Source organism: Colobus angolensis, unplaced genomic scaffold (genome assembly GCF_000951035.1).
Source record: "Colobus angolensis palliatus isolate OR3802 unplaced genomic scaffold, Cang.pa_1.0 Scaffold8, whole genome shotgun sequence".
In the NCBI taxonomy this organism is placed as follows: Eukaryota; Metazoa; Chordata; class Mammalia; order Primates; family Cercopithecidae; genus Colobus; species Colobus angolensis.
In genome coordinates, this window is record NW_012121820.1 from 9,192,042 (window position 1) to 9,215,465 (window position 23,424).

At 46.5% G+C, this 23,424-nt stretch overlaps 2 protein-coding genes across 4 annotated transcripts in view; one reads left to right on the forward strand and one right to left on the reverse strand.

The window, feature by feature from the left end:
- SERINC3 (serine incorporator 3) overlaps nucleotides 1-6,284 on the forward strand; it is a 37,041-nt gene extending 30,757 nt beyond the window's left edge. The window contains exon 11 of the mRNA XM_011928996.1: nucleotides 6,087-6,284. The gene's annotated coding sequence lies outside the window, so the exon portion shown is untranslated. The remainder of the gene's footprint in view (nucleotides 1-6,086) is intronic.
- On the reverse strand, nucleotides 347-16,014 carry TTPAL (tocopherol (alpha) transfer protein-like). 3 transcript variants are annotated; one of them, XM_011928992.1, is made up of 6 exons: nucleotides 15,909-16,012; nucleotides 13,259-13,283; nucleotides 11,742-12,201; nucleotides 7,313-7,506; nucleotides 5,124-5,234; nucleotides 347-2,593 (listed from the first exon to the last, which is right to left on the reverse strand). In XM_011928992.1, exons 3-6 carry the CDS (start codon nucleotides 12,184-12,186, stop codon nucleotides 2,315-2,317), a joined length of 1,029 nt encoding a protein of 342 aa, XP_011784382.1. In that variant the 5' UTR covers nucleotides 12,187-12,201; nucleotides 13,259-13,283; nucleotides 15,909-16,012; the 3' UTR covers nucleotides 347-2,314. The 3 variants fall into 3 exon arrangements, with proteins under 3 accessions (XP_011784382.1, XP_011784384.1, XP_011784381.1); XM_011928994.1 differs by lacking the exon at nucleotides 13,259-13,283 and having other exon boundaries at nucleotides 7,415-7,506; nucleotides 15,909-16,014; XM_011928991.1 differs by lacking the exon at nucleotides 13,259-13,283 and having other exon boundaries at nucleotides 15,909-16,014.
- Between the last annotated feature and the right edge of the window lie 7,410 nt (nucleotides 16,015-23,424).

Here is a 23,424-nt window from a genome sequence, read left to right on the forward strand (position 1 = left end):
GCGACTGGCCAGGAATGCAGTGTAGAATTGAAACAACAGGGCTGAGTGGTTCATTCCTCTTTACCTAGTTTTTGTTTTGTTTATCTGTCTTCCTTCTTGGGACCTAAGAAAGCCTCCACCCAATTCTCCCATCCAGGCCACCAGGTTCTGAACCCCTTCCTTTAGCCATCCCACTTGCCCTACTTGGGCCTTTTCAGCAATGCTGGTCACATCATCGTCAGATGGAATTAGAAGCAGCCAGGAGTGCTTTTTGGACTCCTAGAGGATCCAGGGTTACTATCCATGGTGAAAAGAACTTCCTCTAGAATTGGTATTAATGAAGTAAAGTAAATTAATTTCCACCAACAACTTCTCCAGACATTTAAAAAGGTGGTAACAACAGCTAAGTAACAACAGACTGGCCTTCAAATTTCAGAGTATTGTTTTCTCCCTAACTGAGCTGTCCGCCTTGACTGGTTAGTCTAACAGATGCATGGAGAAGGTGCACACACAACACACAGTACTTTTCACTATTTAACACCATGATCATGTGGAATACATTAGAAAGGAAATAGGTCAAAAGCCATCATGTGAACCATCTAATTTGATGTTTGGGCTAAGACTAAAATCTTGGCAGGGAGGTTCTAAAGTGCTGAAATGCAGAACATTCAGGCTGACTGGTTCACCCACACCAAAAAGAGAAACTCAAGTGGGGCTGGGAGGGCGGGGGGGGGGGCCCAGAAGTGACCCAGCAATAATCTGCACTTGTGTTCATTTCCAGAGACCAAAATTTTTTGGTTTTTTTTGAGGCGGAGTCTTGCTCTGTCACCTAGGCTGGAGTGCAGTGGCGCAATCTTGGCTCACTGCCACTTCTGCCTCCTGGGTTCAGGTGATTCTTCTGCCTCAGCCTCTCCAGTAGCTGGGACTACAGGCACCAGTCACCACGCCCAGCTAATTTTTGTATTTTTAGTACAGATAGGGCTTCACCATCTTGGCCAGGCTGGTCTCGAACTCCTGACCTTGTGATCCGCCCACCTTGGCCTCCCAAAGTACTGGGATTACAGGCTTGAGCCACCCAGAGACCAAAATTTAAGAATCTCAACTAATAAACCACTGTAGCTAGGTTTACAAAATAGTACCAGAGTCTCAGGGATGGAAGGAATTCATCATACAAGATCCTGGTCACCTTTTCTGGCCTCACAAAAGCCATATTTTCCAAATTTAACCATCACTATAAAAAGAAAATTGGTGTCAGTGAGTCCCAGGAATACATATAATAGTTTCTTTAAAGGCAGGGCTAATTAGTGACACATCTCTCTTGGAAAGACGTGTACCACAAACAAAAACAGGATCCAACCACTTGTATCTACTTATCTTCCTAGGCAGAAAATCTAACATTCAGCAACTAAACCAAATCCCACAGCCTCAGCAGCCAAAACAGCCCTAGCTGACATTTCATCCAGCCTTATTTTATAGAGAAGGTTGAGGCCTACAGAGGCCCATGTCTTGTCCATAGTTGCACACCTGTGATCCAGGCCAGAATTCTTGTAGCTACACAGGCCTGGAATCCAGCATTTTAGGTTGAATAAAATTATTTCCTGCTAGGTCCCTGTATGATTCTATTGAGAACCAGGGCTAAGGCTTTATGGATTTGGGAAAACTTAAGTTTCTATTGCAAGCTTCAACCAATGGGTCCCAGAGGTGCTTTGAAGTCTCCGGCTTCCACATTTGACCACAAAGTGCTGCTTATGTCCTGATGCTTGCATGATTCAGTTAAGGTGCTTTCCAAATCCAGTGACAGCAGCTGGGGCCTCGATCTTCAGTAAGTTTCCTGATGAGCAGCAGAGGTCTGTACTTAGGGTTCCTGTGAAAAATAAACTCCCAGTCTCACGTTTGGTCACACTGCAGGTTTGGCCAAATTATTTCATACAAGTAGTTCTTTCTCACTGGCCAAACAGGTTGTTTTTCTCCTGGAAAAGTGGGATCAAAGTGACTCTGGTCCTAATTTTTCTTGCTTCCAAGATGTGTAAGAACCAGATCACCACCCCCCAACCAAAAAGCAAAACAAAACAGATACAGCCTCCAGATTAATAGCTGCAGACTGGGATTCCAAATGTTTAAGAATCAATGGGGACATTTTCCATGTCTTCCATGGTGTAACTCAAGTAACCAAAGGCTTACCCAGAATGGGCTCACCCTCGTATTTCACAGGCTGTTCCTCCATCCTGCAGTTTAATTACAAGGAGCAAGACTGAATCCTTGGCCCCTTAAATTCTCCTTGTGCCTCTCCAAAGAAAAGGAAAAGAATTAAAGATGGTGACCCCGGGGGAACGGGCTAGTAGCAGGAGTACAGCTGTGACTTCGCAGCTCGCAAGGAGTCGTCACACTGTGCATCTGAGGCCAGGCCCTCAGGCAGCAGCGTCTGGCCCAGGATGCTGTCACAGGCAGGGACAGGTTGGCAGAACTCTTTCACAAAATCGTCTTCTGAAGCTAGCAGCACCGCGTTCCAGGTGGCAGTGTCCAGCTCCCCAGCCGTGCCCCCATACTCCTTGGGGAGAATGCTTCTTGGAAGGTTTGCGTGGAGGGAGTTCAAGTCAGACCCATGGAGGAAGAACTAAAAGGGAATGAAATGAAAACACACATGTCCTTAGGTTAATCAGGAATGCAGAAATTTCCTCCATGGCAGGTGCTCAAATATCTATTGAATGAAGAAAGGAAAGGTTAATGGCAACTCTACCCTTACTTTTTTAGCCCAGAAAGCCTGGAGTATCCTTAATTATCTTTTCCTTATACCATACGCCCTGCTGGCTGGAGCTTCAGAATGTATCCAGGATCCAGCCGCCTCACCACCACGCTAATGGCAGCAGCCACATCGCTTCTCCCTGGATTCCTCTAGTGGCCTCCTATCTGGTCTCCCTGCTCCCACTCTTGTCCCTCTGCAATCTAAGTTCTTTTCAGTGAAATTCAGATCATAGTCGTGCCTCTATGTACAGCCTTCCAGCACTCCCACTGCAGACTCTGAGGCCCATCACAGTCTGGCCTCATTACTTCTCTGAGTGCTCTCACCACCTGCCCCTCCAGTCTTGACCCAGCTGCACCAGCCTAGCTGCTCTCCCAGCATGCTGCTCTCCCACGTGAGGGTGGTGTCCTTGCTGGCTCCCAGATACCTAGATGGCTCACTCTCTCAAGTCTTTGCTCAAATGTTAGCTTCTTAAGGCTGCCACCTCTAACCACTCAGTTGAATACCGTAACCTTTCCCACCTCACACACACTATCCTTTTCTCTGCTTTTTCTCTGTAGCACTTACCACATTCTAATACTAGATAACATAATTCACTGTGGCTCCCTTTAGAACATAATCTTCCTAGGGGCAGGGGTTTTGGTCTGTTTTGTTCATCTAGAACATGCTTGCACATAGAGTTGATCAATAGATATTTCTGAATGAATGAACCTATGAAGGAACAAAGGAAGAACATCATGGGCCCCAAATCAGGGCATTTCACAGATGAAAAAGATCTGTCCAAAGGCTGCTTTGGTAAAAGTTCCAAACAGAATCTTTAGGGACCCACATGGCTTCACATCCAGGCAGGGAAGCCACTAAGTTAGTGGTTTGCAAATCTAGCTGTGCATCACAATTTCCTAAGAGGATTTTAAAGCACAGATTCCTGAGCTGATGAATCAAAATCTTTAGGGAAACAGCCTAAGAATCTGGAGCTGGATTTCAAGTTCCCTCCCTTACCTCCTTGAGGTTTTCTATCTATATATGTTACTTTGGAAAAGCAAGGGCCCAGTGCGGTGGCTTATGCCTGTAATCCCAGCACTTTGGGAGGCCAAGGCAGGTGGATCAACTGAGGTCAGGAGTTTGAGACCAGCCTCGCCAACATGTAAAAGCCTGTCTCTGCTAAAAATACAAAAATTAGCTGTGCGTTGTGGTGCATGCCTGTAATCCCAACGGGAGGCTGAGGCAGGAGAATTGCTTGAACCCCAGAGGCAGGGGTTGCAGTGAGCTGAGATCGCACCACTGCACTCCAGCCTGGGTGACAGAGCAAGACTCCGTCTCAAAAAAAAGAAAAAAGAAAAAGCAAGAAAAATTCAGGGCCCAGTCATCTTCCTAGGCCTCGGGAAGGAGAAAAATACCACCCATCCTATTTCAATCAGTGGGACTGGGAAAGGCTGAAGAGGGAAGTGGCTCCTCTGGGTCAGAAAGGAAGACTCAAAGTGCCATTTATCCCTTCTTAAGTAAGAGGTAAGCTAAAAACTCACACAGCTTATAAACTTGAATTGCTCCATAAACTATACAGCAGGACAATATATTAGGCAAATGGAAAGGCTTAAGTAGCATTTTTAAACCCCATAGTTCTAATGACCGTAACTTTAAAAAAAATTATTTTAGAGACAGTGTTCCACTCTGTTACCCAGGCTGGAACACAATGGCAAGACCACAGCCCATTGTTCAAGCCCATGGCAGCCTTGAACTCCTGAGCTCAAGCAATCCTCCCACCTCAGCCTCCTGAGTAGTGGAGACTATAGACATGTGCCACCACACCCACCTAATTCCTTTTTCTTTTTTTGAGACAGAGTCTCACTGTTGCCCAGGCTGGACTGCAGTGGCATGATCTCAGCTCACTGCAACCTCCGCCTCCTGATTTCAAGTGATTCTCCTTGAATCAGCCTCAGCCTCCCAAGTATCTGCAATTACAGGCATGTGCCACCATGCCTGGCTAATTTTTTGTATTTAGTAGAGACGGGGTTTCACCATATTGGCCAGGCTGGTCTCGAACTCCTGACCTCAAGTGATCCATCTACCTTGGCCTACCGAAGTGCTGGGATTACAGGCGTGAACCACCGCCCAGGCACACCCACCTAATTTAAAAATTTTTTTTAGAGATGGGGTCTTGCTACACTGCCCAGGGAGGCTGTTATGATAAAAATCCTGGTTCTGCTCTCTCTACTGGCAAATATTAAATTCTTATTAATTTACTGTTCCATCTTCTCCTCACAAAAGGGACTGTTCATTTATTTTATCTGTAACTGTACTTTCCAAATTAGTTGTTACAGGGCAAAAATAATAAACAAGTGCCAGATGTCACAAATAAATCAATGGAGGGAAAGAAAAATCTGAAGTCAATAGGATCATCACTTACTCTGTTTGCTATTTTCTCCTTTAGAAATGGTTTTATGATGGCAAAAATGCCTTTAAATATTCGAGGTTCATTCACAACATGGACTGCTTTTATCCGAATGGGGAAACCATCCTGTATGGGAAAGGCAAAGGGGTTTAGAACATCTGGAGAATCTTTCCACCCCTTCCTCCCCAGAGTTAAATCTTCATTTTCAGCCCCAACATCAGTCTGATCAGATCCTTATGGCCTCCCCAATGACAGTCCACGTGGGGCCTAACTAGAAGATGGGCCTCAGGGAAAGTCTTTCCTGGGACCCAAAACTGGGTTAGAAGAGAGGCAAACGGAGGCTGGGCGCGGTGGCCCACACCTGTAATCCCAGCACTTTGGGAGGCCGAGGCGGGCGGATCACTTGAGGTCAGGAGTTCGAGACCAGCCTGGCCAACATGGTGAAATCCCATCTCCACTAAAAATACAAAAATTAGCTGGACGTGATGGCACACGCCTGTAATCCCAGCTACTTGGGAGGCTGAGGCTGGAGAATTGCTTGAACCCTGGAGGCGGAGGTTGCAGTGAGCCAAGATCGTGCCACCGTACTCCAGCCTGGATGACAGAGCAAGACTCCATCTCAAAAAAAAAAAAAAAAAAGAAGAGAAGCAAACATATGAAGAGATGATGCTCTTAACAGCAGAGAACAGTCTGAGTCTACAGGGACGGATCCGGCAGGTATCAGACCTTCTAGATCAGTGTTGCCCAAAGTATATTTCTCAGGATATTAGAGGTTATACAAAACAGGGCTCCACAGCAGGCAAATGAGTTTGAGAAACACAGTCTGCTAAGCATAATCAAGTGGGTTTCCTTAACTGCAGTCCTGTTCAGAGCCTTTAACATGTAAATTCTTACAGTTTAAGAATTGGACATTCTTAAACTGAAAGGGACATGCTATACAGCATTTCCCAAACTACCTTAATTTTTTCTCCTCTCCAGATGATCTTACAGTACTAACACTGATCCACACTCTTGATCCTGGCACTTGAATCTACATGGTATTCAGCAGGAGGCATCAAGAGGAGTGCCAGCGAAGGAAAGCCAGGGTTGGCTCAAAGCCAGAATCCAAATGTTTGATAATGTCCAAATGTAAACTGATTTATTTAAATAATAAACCTGGTGCACCACAGGGACTGACACATTTGTGGAATCCAGTAAAAAGAGCTACTATATCACTGGTGCCCCATAGTTGACAAAGGACAACACCCCATGTGGCAGGTGTTGAACAAGTAATCAAAACCTGTCACAGCTGTGACAGGCTATATTTTCTCTAGGTCTCCATTTCCCCATCTATCAAAAAGGAAAAGTAGTTCTTGCCTTGCCTATCTCAGAGGATTCGTTGAGGGACTGAATGGGCCCTGATTACTGTAAAGCACTGTGCAAGCCATTAAACACGGTGTAGATATGGAGGGAGCACCACAGTCCCCAGTGAGTGTTCTGAAACACAGAACATGAGGTGTGAAGCATCTGACCAAAATACAGCCCAACAGAACAGCATATCCCCCAGGTCCACAGAGGGCAGGAGGGGCTCCAGCACCTTATGCAGAAGCATAATTTCTTAGGGTTTTTTAAAAATTTTTTGGGGACAGAGTTTTGCTGTTCTCACCCACGCTGGAGTGCAATGGTGCAATCTCAGCTCACTGCAACCTCTGCCTCCCGAGTTCAAGTGATTCTCCTGCCTCAGCCTCCCAAGTAGCTGGGATCACAGTTGCCTGCCACCATGCCCAGCTAATTTTTTGTATTTTTGGTAGAGATGGGGTTTTACCATGTTGGCCAGGCTGGTCTTGAACTCCTGACCTCAAGTGATCCACTTGCCTCAGCCTCCCAAAGTGTTGGGATTACAGGTGTGAGCCACTGCGCCCAGCCAGTTTTGTTTGTTAGGAGAATTTTTCCTCTGCCTTCCAGACCAAAAAAGGCAAAAAGCAGTTCCCTAGTTTTTTGGATTCTTGCCTTCCTGAAGTACCTATTCCAGAGAGTACTTGAGAGACTGATGAGAACAAGTGGTAAATAGGACTTTTAAATTTCTTCACACAATGCTTTTGTGTTTTTCAGATTGCAGGTGTGGGATGTGCAGTTTGTGTATCACGTGAGACCCACAGTAAATGGACAGGCCCTGGGGAAAGCCAAAGCCACAACAAAACAGGCAGGACAGATAGGGGTCTTACCTGGAGGATGCCAATCACCTTTTTGGCTATAAAAGGGCCAAAGTGAGATGCTTTTGATAAACTCACTCCTTTGTAGTCTGCAAGAATTACAATTCCATTCACCTGGGTTTCTTCAGACTGAATGAGTTTTTCTAAGGTCAAGTATATGGCTCGGATGTTTTCGGTAATTGGATAGTTGCTCGGTATCCATCTGTCTGAGGTCATAAGAGATTGACAGTATGTTACAGAAGTTAATATAAATAAGGGATCAAAGATTTATCTCCTATCACTGTTGTTTCAAAATGGAAAAGAAAGCTACTCTAGTAGCCATGACTCTATTTAGGTTAGTAAATGAAATAATAAGCAGCAGCTGGTTTCTTAACTCCAAACAGCAGCACATTTTGCGATGCAAATACAATTGAGTGTTGAGGTTAAGAGCATGAGCTCTGGCTGGGCACAGTGGCTCATGCCTGTAATCCCAGTACTTTGGAAGGCCGAGGTGGGAGGATTGCTTAAGCCCAGGAATTCAAGACTAGCCCAGGCAACATGGCGAAACCCCATCTCTACAAAATACACAAATATTAGCCAGGTGTGGTGGGGTGTGGCTGTAGACCCACTACTTGGGAGGCTGAGGTGGGAGGATCACTTGAGCTCAGGAGATTGAGGCTGCAGTGATCATGCCACTGTACTCCAGCCTGGGTGACAGGGTGAGACCCTGTCTCAAAAAAAAAGATGCACTCTGAAGTCAGACACACCTGAGGTTTGAATGTTACTAGCTGTGTGACTTTGGGCACGTTACTATAATACCTCACTCTAAGCCCTAATGTCCTCATAAGTAGAATAGGGTGAAATACTTTCATGGACATCTGTGCTTTCTGCCATCATGTATCTCCCCTTATCTTCATAGCACCAACCTGATTTTCCTTAGGGAACCACCTCCTCCCACTCTAGCCATGCAGTTTGGATAGAACTGATTTGACTCCTGACTCCAGAGGTGAGAAAGTGATTAGGGATTGATTGGCCAATGATTGGCCAATCTGACAGCACATCCTTCTGGCCACAGTGTGTGATCCAAGCCAGGTCAAGCAGAGTCAAGGAGACTCAATTCTAGGACCCTGGCCCTTTGGAAAGAGATCTCTCTTCCCTCTTGTAGTTTTGAGGCGGTGAGTCTGAGATTCACAGGCCCCATGAGGCAAGAGAGCTGGCCTGGGAATGAAGCCCCTGTTGAGGACAGCAGTGGTGGGGACAGCTTTCCAGTGGCAGAGTTTGGGCCCCTGAATGGAAATACGGCTGGACTTCAGTTATCTGAACAACTGAGTTTTTTTTGTTTGTTTCAGCCAATGTGAGTTGGCTTTCTGTCACTTGCCACACAAAGACTGAGTCTTGGCCAGATGTGGTGGCTCAAGCCTGTAATCCCAACACTTTGGGAGGCCAAAGCGGGTGGATCATTTGAGGTCAGGAGTTCAAGACCAGCCTGGCCAACACGGTGAAACCCTGTCTCTACTGAAAATACAGGCCGGGCGCAGTGGCTCAAGCCTGTAATCCCAGCACTTTGGGAGGCCGAGACGGGCAGATCATGAGGTCAGAAGATCGAGACCATCCTGGCTAACACGGTGAAACCCCATCTTTACTAAAAAATACAAAAAAACTAGCCGGGCGAGGTGGCGGGCGCCTGTAGTCCCAGCTACTCGGGAGGCTGAGGCAGGAGAATGGCATAAACCCGGGAGGTGGAGCTTGCAGTGAGCTGAGATCCGGTCACTGCACCCCAGCCTGGGCGACAGAGCCAGACTCCGTCTCAAAAAAAAAAAAAAAAAAAAAAGACCAGGCTGGCCAACATGGTGAAACCCTGTCTCTACTGAAAATACAAAAATTAGCCAGGCATGGTGGTGCACACCTGTAGTCTCAGCTACTTGGGAGGCTGAGGCAGAAGAATCACTTGAACCCAGGGGGCAGAGGTTGCAGTGAGTCGAGATCGCGCCACCGCACTCCAACTTGGGCAACAGAGCGAGACTCTGTCTCAAAAAACAGCTGAGTCTTGACTCATACACGACCTTGACAGGGGTACTGTGAGGATGGAGCACAGTGCTGTGTTCCCCTCCTCTTTCCACTGTGGATACTTTTCTAATACGCCCCGTGTATTTAATGATTCTTTCCTCTCTTTGGGAAAAAAAAAAAAAAAGAAAATGCCCACTTTTTACTGTTAACCACTGTTCTCAAGAAAATCCCAGCAAAATCTATGTACCTCTTTCTTAAAAGATAAAACCTCACGTTTGCCAACTATGGGATATGTGATATGTGCAAAATTCTTTTTTATTTTTATTTTTTTTGACGGAGTCTTGCTCTGTCACCCAGGCTAGAGTGCAGTGGCATGATCTCGGCTCATTGCAACCTCTGCCTCCCGAGTTCAAGCGATTCTCCTGCCTCAGCCTCCAGAACAGTTAGGATTACAGGCATGTACCACCACACCCAGCTTTTTGTATTTTTAGTAGAGACGGGCAGGGTGGCGGGGGCAGGGGGCGGTTTACCATGTTGGCCAGGCTGGTCTTGAACTCCTGACCTCATGATCCACCTGCCTCAGTCTCCCAAAGTGCTGGGATTACAGGCATGAGCCACTGCACCTGGCCTGATATATGCAAAATTCTCATGAAAGATCTTTGTCCCCAAATTGTGCCAACGTTGCTGCCAATTAACCCTGCCTCTATGTAACTGGATATCATCCCTTTCAATCACATGTCTCAAAAGAGCTTTAATAAAGGCAAAGCTGATTCCCAATTGAGAAGAAATGTTTCTATGTATGCCTCTTCCTAAAACGCTGGGTCGGTGGAAAGGGGTCCAGATCTGCTCCAGACATATGGGGAAAAAATTCATCTCACGAGCAAAGGGTTGAAACCATGCAAGCAAAGGTGCAATCAGTGTTGTAATATCTGACTGTGTTGTAATATTCTTATGAGTTGAGTACAGAGGAGGAGCAGAAAAACCTGCTGACTGGTTTCTAGGTCCCTTGGTGCCCTAAAATCTGTACTGCATTGCTTATTTTAAAATAAACACTAATTTTGGCAAGTACCTAAAATAGCAGGTAAGCCATTAACAGTGGTCTTGGTACATCATAGTAAAGTCTGAAGAGAATGGTTTAGCCTCCAAAGAGTTTGGGGAATGGGTAAAGGCAGAGGAAAGTGCATGGAGGTGTCCACTCCCCATCAAACTTCCCTTCAAGAGGGCATTTATATGAACGAGCGGAAGAGGACTACTAGTGTGTTCTCATTCCCTGGCTTACTTAGGGAGAACATTGCATCCTTACTTTCCATTCTTCTCTCAGCTGTGGTCTGATGGAAAATGTTGAGGCTAGGAATGGAGTAGAACATTCCAAAGTTTATAATGCTTTTGGTGTCATGGAAGAGAACAGGCCTAACAATCAGAAATCTTGAGTTCTGGCGGCCCCTGGTCATTGTGTTGAAATGCTCTTTGGGGAGCATTTCTTTCTTTCTTTTTTTTTTTTTTTTTTTTTTAATTTTTTGTAGAGACAAAGTCTCACTATGTTGCCCAGGCTCGTCTCAAACTCCTGGCCTCAAGTAGTCCTTCTCCCTCACCCCCGCAAAGTGCTGGGATTACAGGTATGAGCCGCTGCGCCTGGCTGGGGAGTATTTCTAAATGCTCTTTTAGTGGCAGAGAGCCCCCATTCGTAAACTGCCATGACAAAGAAATGTAAGGTATCCTAATTACTGCCAAGAAATGCTAAGATCAAAAAACAAATCCAAAGTGAATCCTGTCAGTGGCTTCACACAATAGAGGAAAAGAAGGAAAGGTTGGAGGAGGCACAGAGGAGGCCCCTTTCCAGGTGTCTGCCCAGTCCACACCCTTGCACTGATACCTGTACCTCAACCTATTCACAAAGAGGGCTCAGGGAGGGCCCTGGCAGCCATGCTTGTATCCTATGGCCAGGGGCAGGTTCTTAGGCCCCACCTGATGCTCCCCGCTAGAAATCTGGAATCTGCATTGAGGAACTTAATTGGGTGGTCAGGCAAACCTGAGAGCTGAGCGGGTGCCAGATTTAACTATGTGCACAGGAGTGGGACAGCCATACACAGAAAAAAGTGTGAAGAAGATACGCAAAAGGCAGAAATATGTGGCTGAAGGATACACAGACTGTCAGGCAGAGACAGGGAGAATGGCTGTCTTGGCTCCTGGTGGCGGTCTGATTCTTGGTTCTAGGCCCTAGTAAGAACTGCCACGCCTTCAGTTCTCTGGTTCTGGGAGGTACTCCTGTCTCCTTCGACTAAATCCTCCCTTTTTTCTGAAGTTGGTTTGAGTAGGTTTTTGTTATCTGCCATCAAAAAAGCCTTGACTATGACAAAGGAGGGGTAAAAAAGGGCCTTGGAAAGGAGGACAGGGTGCTGAATGGACACATTGCAAAGACTGGACACACCCGCCCCACAACAGTCTAGGGAGATACCTGGGCGGATGCAGACGACATGGCAGCCCCTGGGGTCAGTGTGGGGCAGCACGGTGAGGAACCCAGAAGCAAGGACATCTTTTAAGGCTGATGGCTTCAAGTTATTGAAGACTTCGGGCCAGCTTCTCCTACAGCTGTGGTAGTTGATGAGGAGCTGCAGGGCCCGGTCGTAATCAAACTTGCGGGCTCGGAGGAAGCGCAGCAGGAAGGCGTCGTCAAGGGAAGTGCTCAGGTTCGGGTACTCCTTCCGCACCATGTCACGAAGGGCCTGCACATCTCGAAGTCTCCATTCTGGCTTTTCCTGCAGCTCTTCCCGGGCTTTCGTGACCAGTTCTTCTGTCAGTGAGCACACGTAGCCCGGAGGCTCAGGTGGTGGCAGCAGCTCATTTTCAGAGAGGGAGGCCACAGAAGGGCTGGTTCTCAGAGAGTCACTTTCTTCTGACATTAGCTACCAGGGTCCCTGCCAACACAGAAGCCCTAAGCAAAGTTAACAAGTGCTTATTTCAAATCCCAGGGCAGCCCAGTGTAGGGCACAGGAACACTTCTGTAAAAGCCAAGTAACCTCAGGGCAGTATTTCTCAACTGGGGGCAATGATCGGGATCTAAACCACACACGCAAGTCTGACCCCAGGCCGGCTGCTGTTAGCGCCCAGGGAGAAAGCCAGCAGCTATAGCAGACTATATACTCCCTCATAAATACCAGGGCCTTCCTTATAAATGTATTAATAGGTGCTCAACCTTATTCATCATTAAATAAATGTGAATTAAAACAACTCTGAGGCCAGGCGTGGTGGCTCACGCCTGTAATCCCAGCACTTTAGGAGGTCGGGGTGGGTGGATCGCCTGGGGTAAGACTTTGAGACCAGCCTGGCCAACATGGTGAAATCCCATCTCTACTAAAAACATAAAAATCAGACGGGTGTGGTGGGCACCTGTAATCTCAGCTACTTGAGAGGCTGAGGCAGGAGAACTGCTTGAACCCAGGAGGTGGAGGTTGCAGTGAGTTGAGATGGTGCCACTGCACTCAGCCAGAGCAAGACTCTGTTTAAAAAAAAAAAAAAAAAAAAAAAAAATCTGAGATTCAGATTGGCAAAAATAAAATAAAATAACGTACTCTGATATGTTTGCTGCTGCTGGGAGTATAAATTGACAGCCTCTTTGGAGGACAGTTGTCAATATCTTCAGAATGTAAACCCACATGCCCTTTGGGTCAGCAATTCCATTTCTAGGACATATACTTGTATATATGTACAAAATATGCACATGGCCTTCACAAGTATTGATTATAAAGACAAAAGATTGGAAACACCTTAACTGCCCATCAGGGGAGACTGGTTAAGTAATATTACCATATGAATGGGGTACTAGTCAGTCATGAAAAGGAATTAGGCAGATGTTTATGAATTGATACATTAAAAAAGTTGCAGAATAGTGTACAGAAAATAATATTTTAAAACTACACATATACACTTGTGAATGCACACAAAACTTCTGGAAGGAGATAATAAGAAACTTACCAATGGTTATCTCTAGGGAGCAGAACTGGACAAGTGAAGATTTAAGATGAGAAAGAGGATTTTTACTGTACCGTTTGAATTTTTTACCACATACCCATGTAACATATGTGCCGGTCAGATCTCCTGCTGGGAAAACGTAACTGATAAAGGGCCTCCAGTAGCTGTCCCTCTAGATCCACTATCCAGGGGAAGCCACAACTTTCCGCAGCCCTTCTGTGGCCTCACTGCTCCTAGGCAATGATTTAGTGAGACATGGGACTCCTCTAACAGGCAGTGTTTGCTTGAGGGCCCGGCCAAACCTTTGTTGGGACTGCCCTGCAGTCGGAGACTTGCTGCCCAAACATTCACAGCAGCTGTCTGCATCACCGCCCGTGGCTCTTCCTGACTTCACCAGCTCCCTTCCCAGGTGTTGTCCTTCACAAGGGTTGCCTCTAAATTTCTAGCATGTCTAATCTCATCCTAGTGTCTGCTTCTTAGAGGACCCGAACTCATGCACTTTTTTATTTTTTAAGAGACAGGGTCTTGCTGTGTCACCCAGGCTAAAGTGCAGTGGCACAATCATAGCTCTCTGCAACCTCGAACTCCTAAGTTCAAGCAATCCTCCTGCCTCAGCCTCCCAGGTAGCTGGGACTATAGGCACACACCACCACCACAAATGGCTAATTTTTAAATTTTTTTCTCGGGCTGTGTGTGGTGGCTCACGCCTGTAATCCCAACACTTTGATAGGCTGAGGTGGATGGATCACCTGAGGTCAGGAGTTCGAGACCAGCCTGGCCAACATGGTGAAACCCTATCTCTACTAAAAATACAAAAATTAGCCAGGCATGGTGGTGCGGGCCTGTAGTGCCAGCTACTTGGGAGGTTGAAGCAGGATAATTGATTGAAACCAGGAAGCAGAGGTTGCAGTGAGCCGAGATCATACCACTGCACTCCAGCTTGGGCAACAGAGCGCGACTCCATCTCAAATAAGTAAAAATATATATATATATATATATTTAAAGGACCACTCTGCTGTCTTGGGAATGGACTCTAAGTGGGTGAGGACCGAAGCAAAGAGACCATTTAGAGGCTGTTGTAATAATCCAGCTGAGAGATGCTGGTGGCCTGGAGTAGGTAGCCTTCGCTGACCCTCAGGCCAGGTTAGGTGGCCTGCACTTCTCCCACCCTGTTGCAATTGTCTGTTGGTAATTTGTGAGCAACATCCAAGTTTGTCTTGTTCATCACCTTAAACCCAGCACCTAACATGGTGTTAGACACACAGTCTGCATTCCATAAATATTTGTTGAATGACTTTAGTCTGGTTGGCAGAATATGCTAAGTGAGGAATGGAACACCTATGGCTTTGTTTTTATGGAAGCCACCAAGAGATGCCTGCAGTCCCATCTAGTGTCTACCTGAGCGACAAACCACAGTGTTCACAAGGTACAAGCCTCACCTCAAAGACCCTCTCCAGCCTCATTTTCCATCTTATCCCACCTTGATGCACATTAAATGCCAGTCAAAACAAACTATGAGCCACCATCCTTGGAACAACCCGTGCACTTCTGATACACTCTGCCTGGAATTTCCTCTTCTCATTTGTTCCTAACTCGACAGCTCATGACCTTCAAGGCCCAGCTGCCATGTCACCTCCTCTGTGAATCCTTTCCAAACTCCCTGAGGGTGATTCCCTCCAGTTTTCCACAGAACTGGGTTCCTATTTCTTTTTTAGAAATTACAGTCCAATGCCATGGGCGTTTACATAGAACTCTCCAGAGTCAGTTTTACCACCCACTCATTTATCAAATAATTACTGATCACCTACCATGTATGCCAGGCACTGTGCTCACAGGTACTGGGAACACAAACGCAAATGTAATTCCTCGCCTAATGAAGCTTACATCATAGTGGAATGAAGAGAATGCATACTTGAGCATTTTACCATGTATCAAGCATTGCTAAGCCCTTTACCCATTTCCTCATTTAATCTTCACAGTATTTGCTGAGAGCGCTATTACTGTTCCCATTTTACAAAAGACAAAAAGGACTGTCCCCTAGAATGTAAGTTCCACGAGGGCAGAGGGCTTGTCTTCCATGTCCACTGCCACCCCCAGTGCCTGGCATATGGCAGTGGTCTGTACACATCAGCCGAGGCTATAGGTTAAGCGATGCGCCCAAGGGGGCACACCCGGTGAGGCAGAGCAAGGATGCATCTAGCCCCACCCTGGTATTCTAATCTCTACCCTCCACCTGGCGCTTCATGTTGACGCTCCAGGGACTCAGCAGTGCCGAGCGCTCAGCAGGGCTCAGTCACGGGCTGGTGAATGAGCTGACAGGCGGACATATGACTGAGATACAGACACCAATTGGTAAGGGTGAAGCCAGAGATCTCCCCCACCTGGAGCCCATCGCTTTCTGGAGCATCACTTTCCTTTCCACCCCTTTCTCTCAACAAGAAGAGGTCAGGAAGCCATCTCTCCTAGAGCCCCCAGACCCCACATCCCGTGGACAACCTTCCGAGGCCCCCACTTCCGGCTGTCACCCCCTCCCCAGGTGTCCCCATTTCCTGGGGTCTCTCGCTCCTCTGGTCCCCACTTCCGGTTATCCCTCCCTCTCAGGGGTCCCTCTCCTTAGCCCCCACGGCACACGGACGGGCTCGCGGGCACTCACCGGCCCGGCTACGGGCGGAGCGCGGGTCAATCGGCGGCGGGAGCCTCGTCCGGCAGCGCGCACAGAACCGACCCGCACTCCCTGCCCGGCCGGCCCGGCCCCTCGCGCCGGAAGTGACGTTCCGGGGCGTGGGAGGCGGGGCTCCGCCTAGGAGCGCGCATGTGTGACACTTCCCCGCAACGCTGGCGTTTAGTCGCCCCCTGGCTGTCAGAGCTCTGTGCTGTGGACCTGGAGTGGCTGGGTACCAGCCGCTTGTCAAACCCGGCTTATAGATGGGGAAACTGAGGCTCAGAGAAGGAAAGAAAGACGCTGCCATTTTCCAGGAACATGCTGACATGCACCTGTTGTTTAACATCCATGATCTCATTAACTCCTCATATTTATGCATTTCCCCTATTTCAGGAAAGGGAAACTGGCAATCAAGGCAGTAACGGGCTTCAAACCCAGATCTCAGAATTAGCATTCTAGATTTCTCCCCAACTACGGCTGCTGTCAGGACTGGCTGCTCCAAAAGGGTAGATTCCAAACCAGGGGATATCTGTCTCTCATTAACTGAGTGACCTGGAGCAAGTCCCCATTCCTCCTTGGGCTTCTGTTTCGTTATCTGAAACCTGATTCTTGCTCTGGAGCCTGATTCAATAATTACTTTTTTCCTGCTTTGGGGTTCATGACGTTCCCTCCAGACAAAGGCTTTACTAACTCCCACCCCCGTCCAATAAGATCCCCCTGCAAGTATTTTGTGCAACTGCAACTTTGAGGCAAACCTCCTAGGTCCCTCTGAGGCAGAGTAGACATTAAGCCATTTCTAGAGAGAAATTTTGGTGGTCCAGGAGAACTCTGAGCCCAAAGAGACGACCTTAAATAGTCTTTTTGTTTTCCTACCCCAGGGGCAGGAGGAGTCCCAAGAAGATGGTAAGTGACCCATGAGGGCCGCAAGAAAGTGGCAGTTTCTGCCAGATACTAGATTGAGGGGCAGGGGGCAGCAGTGTGGAGGGGACCTGGGAATCATGAGTTTTGACTCCTGCTTTCAGTTTCATCACTTCTAGGATTGGCAGACAAAATATAGAACATTCACTACAGTTTGAATTTTAGATAAACATTTAAGTATGTTCCTTTCCAAACACACACACAGACACACACGTGTCTTATGCAACATTTGGGACACATTTATACTTTAAAAATTGTTGTTTATAGGAAATTCAAATATGACTACTGGGCATCCTAGATTTTGTTTTCTTTGCTAAATCTATGTATTATTTTCCTGTTACTGTTACAAGGAATTACTGCAAACTTCATGGATTGAAACAACACAGAGATATATTCTCTTGCTGTTCTCTAGGTCAAAAGTCTGAAATCAAGGTGTTAGCAAGACTGCATTCTTCTTGGGGATTTCGAGGAAGCATCAGTTCCTTTCCTTTTACAGTTTGTAGAGGTCACCTGCATTCCTTAGCTTATGGCCCCTTCTTCAAATCACCTCAACCTCTTGCTTCTGTCGTCACATCTACTACTGACTGATCCTCCTGCTTCCCTCTTCTTGTAAGGACTCTTGGGATTACACTGGGCTCACCCAGATGATCCAGAATAATCTTACCATCTCAAGATCCTTACATTAATCACATCTGTGAAATCTTTTAACACGTAAGGTAAGGCCGGATGCAGTGGCTGTAATCCCAGCACTTTGGGAGACTGAAGCAGGTGGATCACTTGAGGTCAGGAGTACAACGAGACCACCCTAGCCAACATGGTGAAACCCCGTCTCTACTAAAAATACAAAAATTAGCTGGGCATGGTGGCACACGCCTGTAATCCCAACTACCCAGGAGGCTGAGGCAGGAGAATCACTTGAAACCGGGAGGCAGAGGTTGTAGTGAGCCGAGATCATGCCACTGCACTCCAGCCTGGGTGACAGAGCGAGACTCTGTCTCAAAAAGAAAACCCCCAGAACAGCCGGGCATGGTGGCTCATGCCTATAATCTCAGCACTTTGAGAAGTCAAGGCAGGTGGATCACCTGAGTTCAGGAATTTGAGACCAGCCTGGCGAACCTGGTGAAACCCCGTCTCTACTAAAAATACAAAAATTAGCCAGGCCTGTAATCCCAACCACCTAGGAGGCTGCCTGGGCTCCTGCGCCCTGCCAAATGGCAGCACTTGTGGCAAAGGGTGAGGGATGACCCTGTCCTAACCATTCTGTCCTAGGTATTGGAATAAGCCCCTCTCCTCCACCCAAACCTAGGACCTACTACTGGTACCTGGAGCCCAGATGGCAATCCTAGATGCTGCCAGCAGGAGAAGAACTTGGTCTCAAGGGCAGGTCAGGGAGAGGATTCAGACATGCCCCAGAAATCCCTGCCCCTTCTCTCAACTGAGGGCCATTATCACATTTTAGAGAACCAGATTATCTCAGGATTAGAAAGTCTCCGATAAACAATGACAACAAGAAGAGTTTCTGCTTTTTGAATGATTATATATACCAGGCACTGTGCTTGTATGATCTTAATTTCACCTTACAATGACCCTGTGAACAGCAAGTTAGCATTGTCCCATTTACAGAAGAGGAAACTAAAATCCAGAAAGAGGCCAGGCCTGATGGCTCACTCCTGTAATCCCAGCAATCTGGGAGGCCAAAGTCGTGGATCACTTGAGGTCAGGAGTTTGAGACCAGCCTGGCCAACATGGTGAAATCCCATGTCTGCTAAAAATAGAAACATTAACCAGGCATGGTGGCAGGCGCCTGTAATCCCAGCTACTTTGGAGGCTGAGGCAGGAGAATCACTTGAACCCAGAAGGTGGAGGTTGCAGTTAGTCAAGATCATGCCATTGCACTCCAGGCTGGGCAACAGAGCGAGACTCCGTCTCAAAAAAAATAATAAAATAAAATAATGTAAAATATTGAGAAAGAGAAAGTCTCCTAAGGGCTCAAGATATGAAAGAGAGAGCTAGGTATCAATTCAAGCCTGTATGACACGATGGTCCCAAATTTTACTTTGTTCTAAAGGTCATGTAGCCCTGTCTCTGTTTTTACAGGTTGGGAAAAAGGATCAGAGAAGGACAAAAAATTGCCCAAAGTCACATGATGACTAAGTGTTTGAGCTGGTATTTGATGTCTGTGTTCTCTGCCTTGGACACTCAGAATTTATGGGGTCTGAACAACCTCTTGAAAAGACTCATTTCCTTATGTATAAAATGGGAATATGGCCCTTGTTTAGAAGGATCCTTAGGAGGATGTCATAGAATGGCATGTGCAGGTCAAGCACGGTGACTCACATCTGTAACCCCAGGACTTTGGGAGGCCGAGGCGGGCAGACCACCTGAGGCTAGGAGTTCAGGACCAGCCTGGCCAGCAGGGTGAAACCCCGTCTCTACTAAAAACACAAAAAATCCTACCTGGGTGTGATGGCGCACGCCTGTATTCCCAGCTACTCAGGAGGTTGAGGCAGGAAAATAGCTTGTACCTGGGGGGCAGAGGTTGCAGTGAGCCAAGATCATGCCACTGCACTACAGCCTGGGAGACAGAGCGAGACTCTGTCTAAAAAAAAAAAGAAAAGAATGGCATGTGCAGAGTTCTGGCACATTGTATCATGAAATGTCTGTTTATCGGTGATGATCACCCACTCTCAAGCAGAAAGATCACCGGGGGCAGCTTGCCCTGTGTCTTGGTTTGGAAGGTTCCAAAAATCTTGCTCTCCTAGTTTCATCCAGCCTCTGAAGAAAAAAATCTTGACACTGCATTGCGTACATGCTGGAGGAGGCTAGATATGCCTGAGCTGTCTATGTTCAGGGCCTGTGATTCTGAGCTCAGAAAATCTCCTAGGACCAGCCTTAGTATTGGTTCTAAGGTAAGACTTATATATTTTTATTTATTTTTATTTTTATTTTTTTGAGACAGAGTCCCACTCTGTCACCCAGGCTGGAGTGCAGTGGTGCAACCTTGACTCACTGCAACCTGTACCCCCTGGGTTCCAGCAATTCTCCTGCCTCAGCTTCCCTAGTAGCTGGGGCTAAAGGTATGCATCACTGTGCCTGGCTAATTTTTGTATTTTTAGTAGAGACAGGTTTCACCATGTTGGCCAGGCTAGTCTCGAACTCCTGACTTCAGATGATCTGCCTGCCTCAGCCTCCCAAAGTGCTGGGATTACAGGCGTGAGCCACCATGCCTGGCCTGGTAAGGCTTATTTAGGATGGCACCACAGTATAGGGCATAATTTCTCAACCTTAGCACTGTTGACATTTGGAGCTGGAAAAGTCTTTTTTTCGGGGGCTTGGGAGAGATGTGGTCCTGTGGGATGTTTAATGTCATTCCTAGGCTTTACCCACTAGATGACAGTAGCACTCCACATTCACAGTGATGAAAACCAAAGATATCTCCAGGCATTGCCAAATACCACCTGGGAGACAAAGCTGCTCCAAATTAAGAACCACTAGTGTGGGAGAAAGAATGTTAGGTTCTGGTCAGACAGACCTGAGAAAGCCTGTGTCACTTACCAGCTGTGTAACAGTGGAACAATTATCTGTCTCTCCAACCCTTGGTTTCATCAACCGTAAAATCCTGTACTAACTGTTACCAGTTATTGAATGCTTTCATTGGTACAGTGATGAGCTCTTTGCATGGATAATCTCATTTGATTGTCAATAACAGAATCATGGGGCCAGGCACGGTGGCTCACACCTGTAATCCCAGCACTTTTGGAGGCCGAGGCAGGAGGATGACTTGAGGCCAGGATTTCGAGACCAGCCTGGCCAACATAGTGAAACCCCATCTCTCCTAAAAGTACAAAAATTAGCTGGGTGTGCTGGTGGGTGCTTGTAATCCCAGCTACTCCAGAGGCTGAAGCAGGAGAATCATTTGAATCCGGCAGGTGGAGGTTGCAGTGAACCGAGATCATGCCACTGTACTCCAGCCTAAGCAACAGAGGAAGACTCCACCTCAAAAAACCAACCAAAAAATGGCCCCCAACCCCCCAGAATCCTGTAAAGACACTGACCGGTGGAAATAGGGAGGAAGATGAGGAGGGAGTGGTCCGTATCAGGTATCTTCTCTGTACCTTGCATGAAAGCAGGTGACCTCACATACATTTCTGTGCTGTCACTGGCTGTGTGATCTTGGGCAAATCACATTTCCCCTGGGGTTCAGTTTCCTCATCTGTGAAAATAATACCAACTGGGGAATTCTGGAAAGATGGAGGCAATAATGCCTAGCATAGATTTGAATCTCCCCAAACCCCCAATCAAAAATAGAAAAAAATTCATAAACATGTTTACAACAAAACTAAGTGTGACAAGGCATCTTCATGAATTCCAAAACACAAGTGGGGACAAATCACCAACAGCTACAAGGCCTGCATGCCATTGGCATCTCTGTGCAGTGGAAACAGAAGGGAAGCAGCAAGGTGTCTGACGGGCCTGAGATATGGAGAGTGCTCAAATTGCAACATGTATTCACGTGTTGTTGGGAAAACAGCGGCTGAAACTGGAAAGCGTTTTGCCAACTCCAGAAGTGGGCGAATGTAAGATGTTTGCCACACAGCCTAAGGTTTAAAGGAGTTTTTAACCCCTGTGAATTATTGAGTCATTTTAACCAGTAATTACAGCATCTTTCCATTATATCAGCCCCTGTATCCTTGAAAACGAAAGATTCCAAGTGTGGAAGAAAGGAACTACAGATGTAATACAGAATAGGTTCCATAAACATCCTATACAACTCTATTTACATTGGATATATCAATGTGAACTTGAGACTACTTTTAAAGGAAATGTATATGCATGTATTCATATATACAATACCTAGTTCTAGCTACTAAAAAAGACTTAAACCATGGTCATCTTGTAGCAATGAGCATATCTTGCACCCAGATAATAGTTTTGATTAATAAAAATAAAAAGAGTTCTTGAAGAAATTACTCATTCCAGATCTATAGCAGGAGATATACAAAATGAGCCTGAAATATCTTGTCATGTCAGTTAACAAGGAAGCTATCAAAGGCTACCAGGGTCACACCAAAAGGACTTAGAAGCCAGCCTGCAGATGAAACAATGTTAGCTGCAACAAAGATAATCCTTGCAGTTGATTGAAACTCATCAAATACATTTACAACCCTGGGTTCATAATGATATCCAGCAAATCAATTACCTTCTGAGGATGGCATGGAAATAAATTGCATTCTTGAACACTAGGTAAATAAAGAATCTAGTCATTCTCCTGCCTTTCCTAAATGAACTGTAGCACTGGGAAACCAAATAATAGATAAAGGGAAGAAGCTTCCTATAAAATTACTACCGCTAATACATGAAAACAAAATGATGCAATATTGCCATTTTGTTATTTACAGTGAATGAATGTATCCAGCCATTGTCCACAATGGCAGCTAACATCAAAAAAGGAGCAAACTCCAGCCTTGTAGGAGCTGCTTGGAAAGGAGTCCAGCACCAGCTATAATCATGCCAAAAAGATGGACCCTGAGTCTGATCCAGCTGCTAATTTGCAGGCAATGCAGAGGTCAGAGGGCCGTGTTATATTGTACTATGAGGATGCAGTTGACAAAATTCAGACTTTGAGAAACTACACGTAAAACAGCCTGAATTCAACAGATAAACTTCAAGGAAGAGAAAAAGATGGAAGGAAGAACCTGTAGACTATTTTTTAAAAAAGGCTTTTGGATTAATAAAAGAGGCTTTTGGCTGGGCACTGTGGCTCACACCAGTAGTTCCAGCACTTTGAGAGACCTAAATGGGAGGATCTTTTGAGGCCAGGAGTTCAAGACCAGCCTAGGCAATATGGTAAAACCGTGTCTCCACAAAAAAATACAAAAATTAGCCAGGTGTGGTGGCACATGCCTGTAGTCCTGGCTACTCTGGAGGCTGAGGTAAGAGGATCACCTGAGCCTGGGGTGTTCAAGGCTGCAGTGAGCCAAGATTGCACCGGTGCACTCCCTCCTGCAAGACAGAGTGAGACCTTGTCTCCTAAAAAACAAAACAAAACAAAACACACACACACACAAAAGAGGCTTTTAAAAAGTGGATATGGCTGGGTGTGGTGGCTCACGCCTGTAATCCCAGCACTTTGGGAGGCCGAGGCAGGTGGATCACCTGAGGTCAGGAATTCAAGACCAGCCTGGCCAACGTGGTGAAACCCCATCTCCCAGCTAAAATACAAAAATTAGCTGGGCATGATGGTGGGTGCCTGTAATCCCAGCTACTGGGGAGGCTGAGACGGGAGAATCTCTTGAACCTGGGAGACAGTGGTTGCAGTGAGCCGAGATCGTGTCACCACCTGGGCAGTTGAATGAGATTCCATGTCAACAAAAAATAAATAAATAAAAATAAAAAGTGGACACAACTAAAATATAACGTCTAGGGATGCACACTCAGATGAGTAAGTCATGAAGAAACGCAAGGAAGTAATTAATAGTCGGATTAGTGATTATTTTGGGGGGAGGGGCTGTGATTGGTATGGAGTACCTGGTGAGGTGGGGAGGGGAACCCTGAGGTGGCTGAAAAATTCTGTTACTTGACCTGGGTG

Excerpts from the sequence above, each read along its gene's own strand:
- TTPAL (XM_011928991.1), bottom strand. The coding sequence starts at position 12,186 with ATGTCAGAAGAAAGTGACTCTCTGAGAACCAGCCCTTCTGTGGCCTCC. Across the intron at positions 7,507-11,741 it reads TGTCGTCTGCATCCGCCCAG|ACAGATGGATACCGAGCAAC; the intron begins GTATCTCCCTAG and ends TTATGACCTCAG. Across the intron at positions 2,594-5,123 it reads AGGAGAAAATAGCAAACAGA|TTCTTCCTCCATGGGTCTGA; the intron begins GTAAGTGATGAT and ends ATTCCCTTTTAG.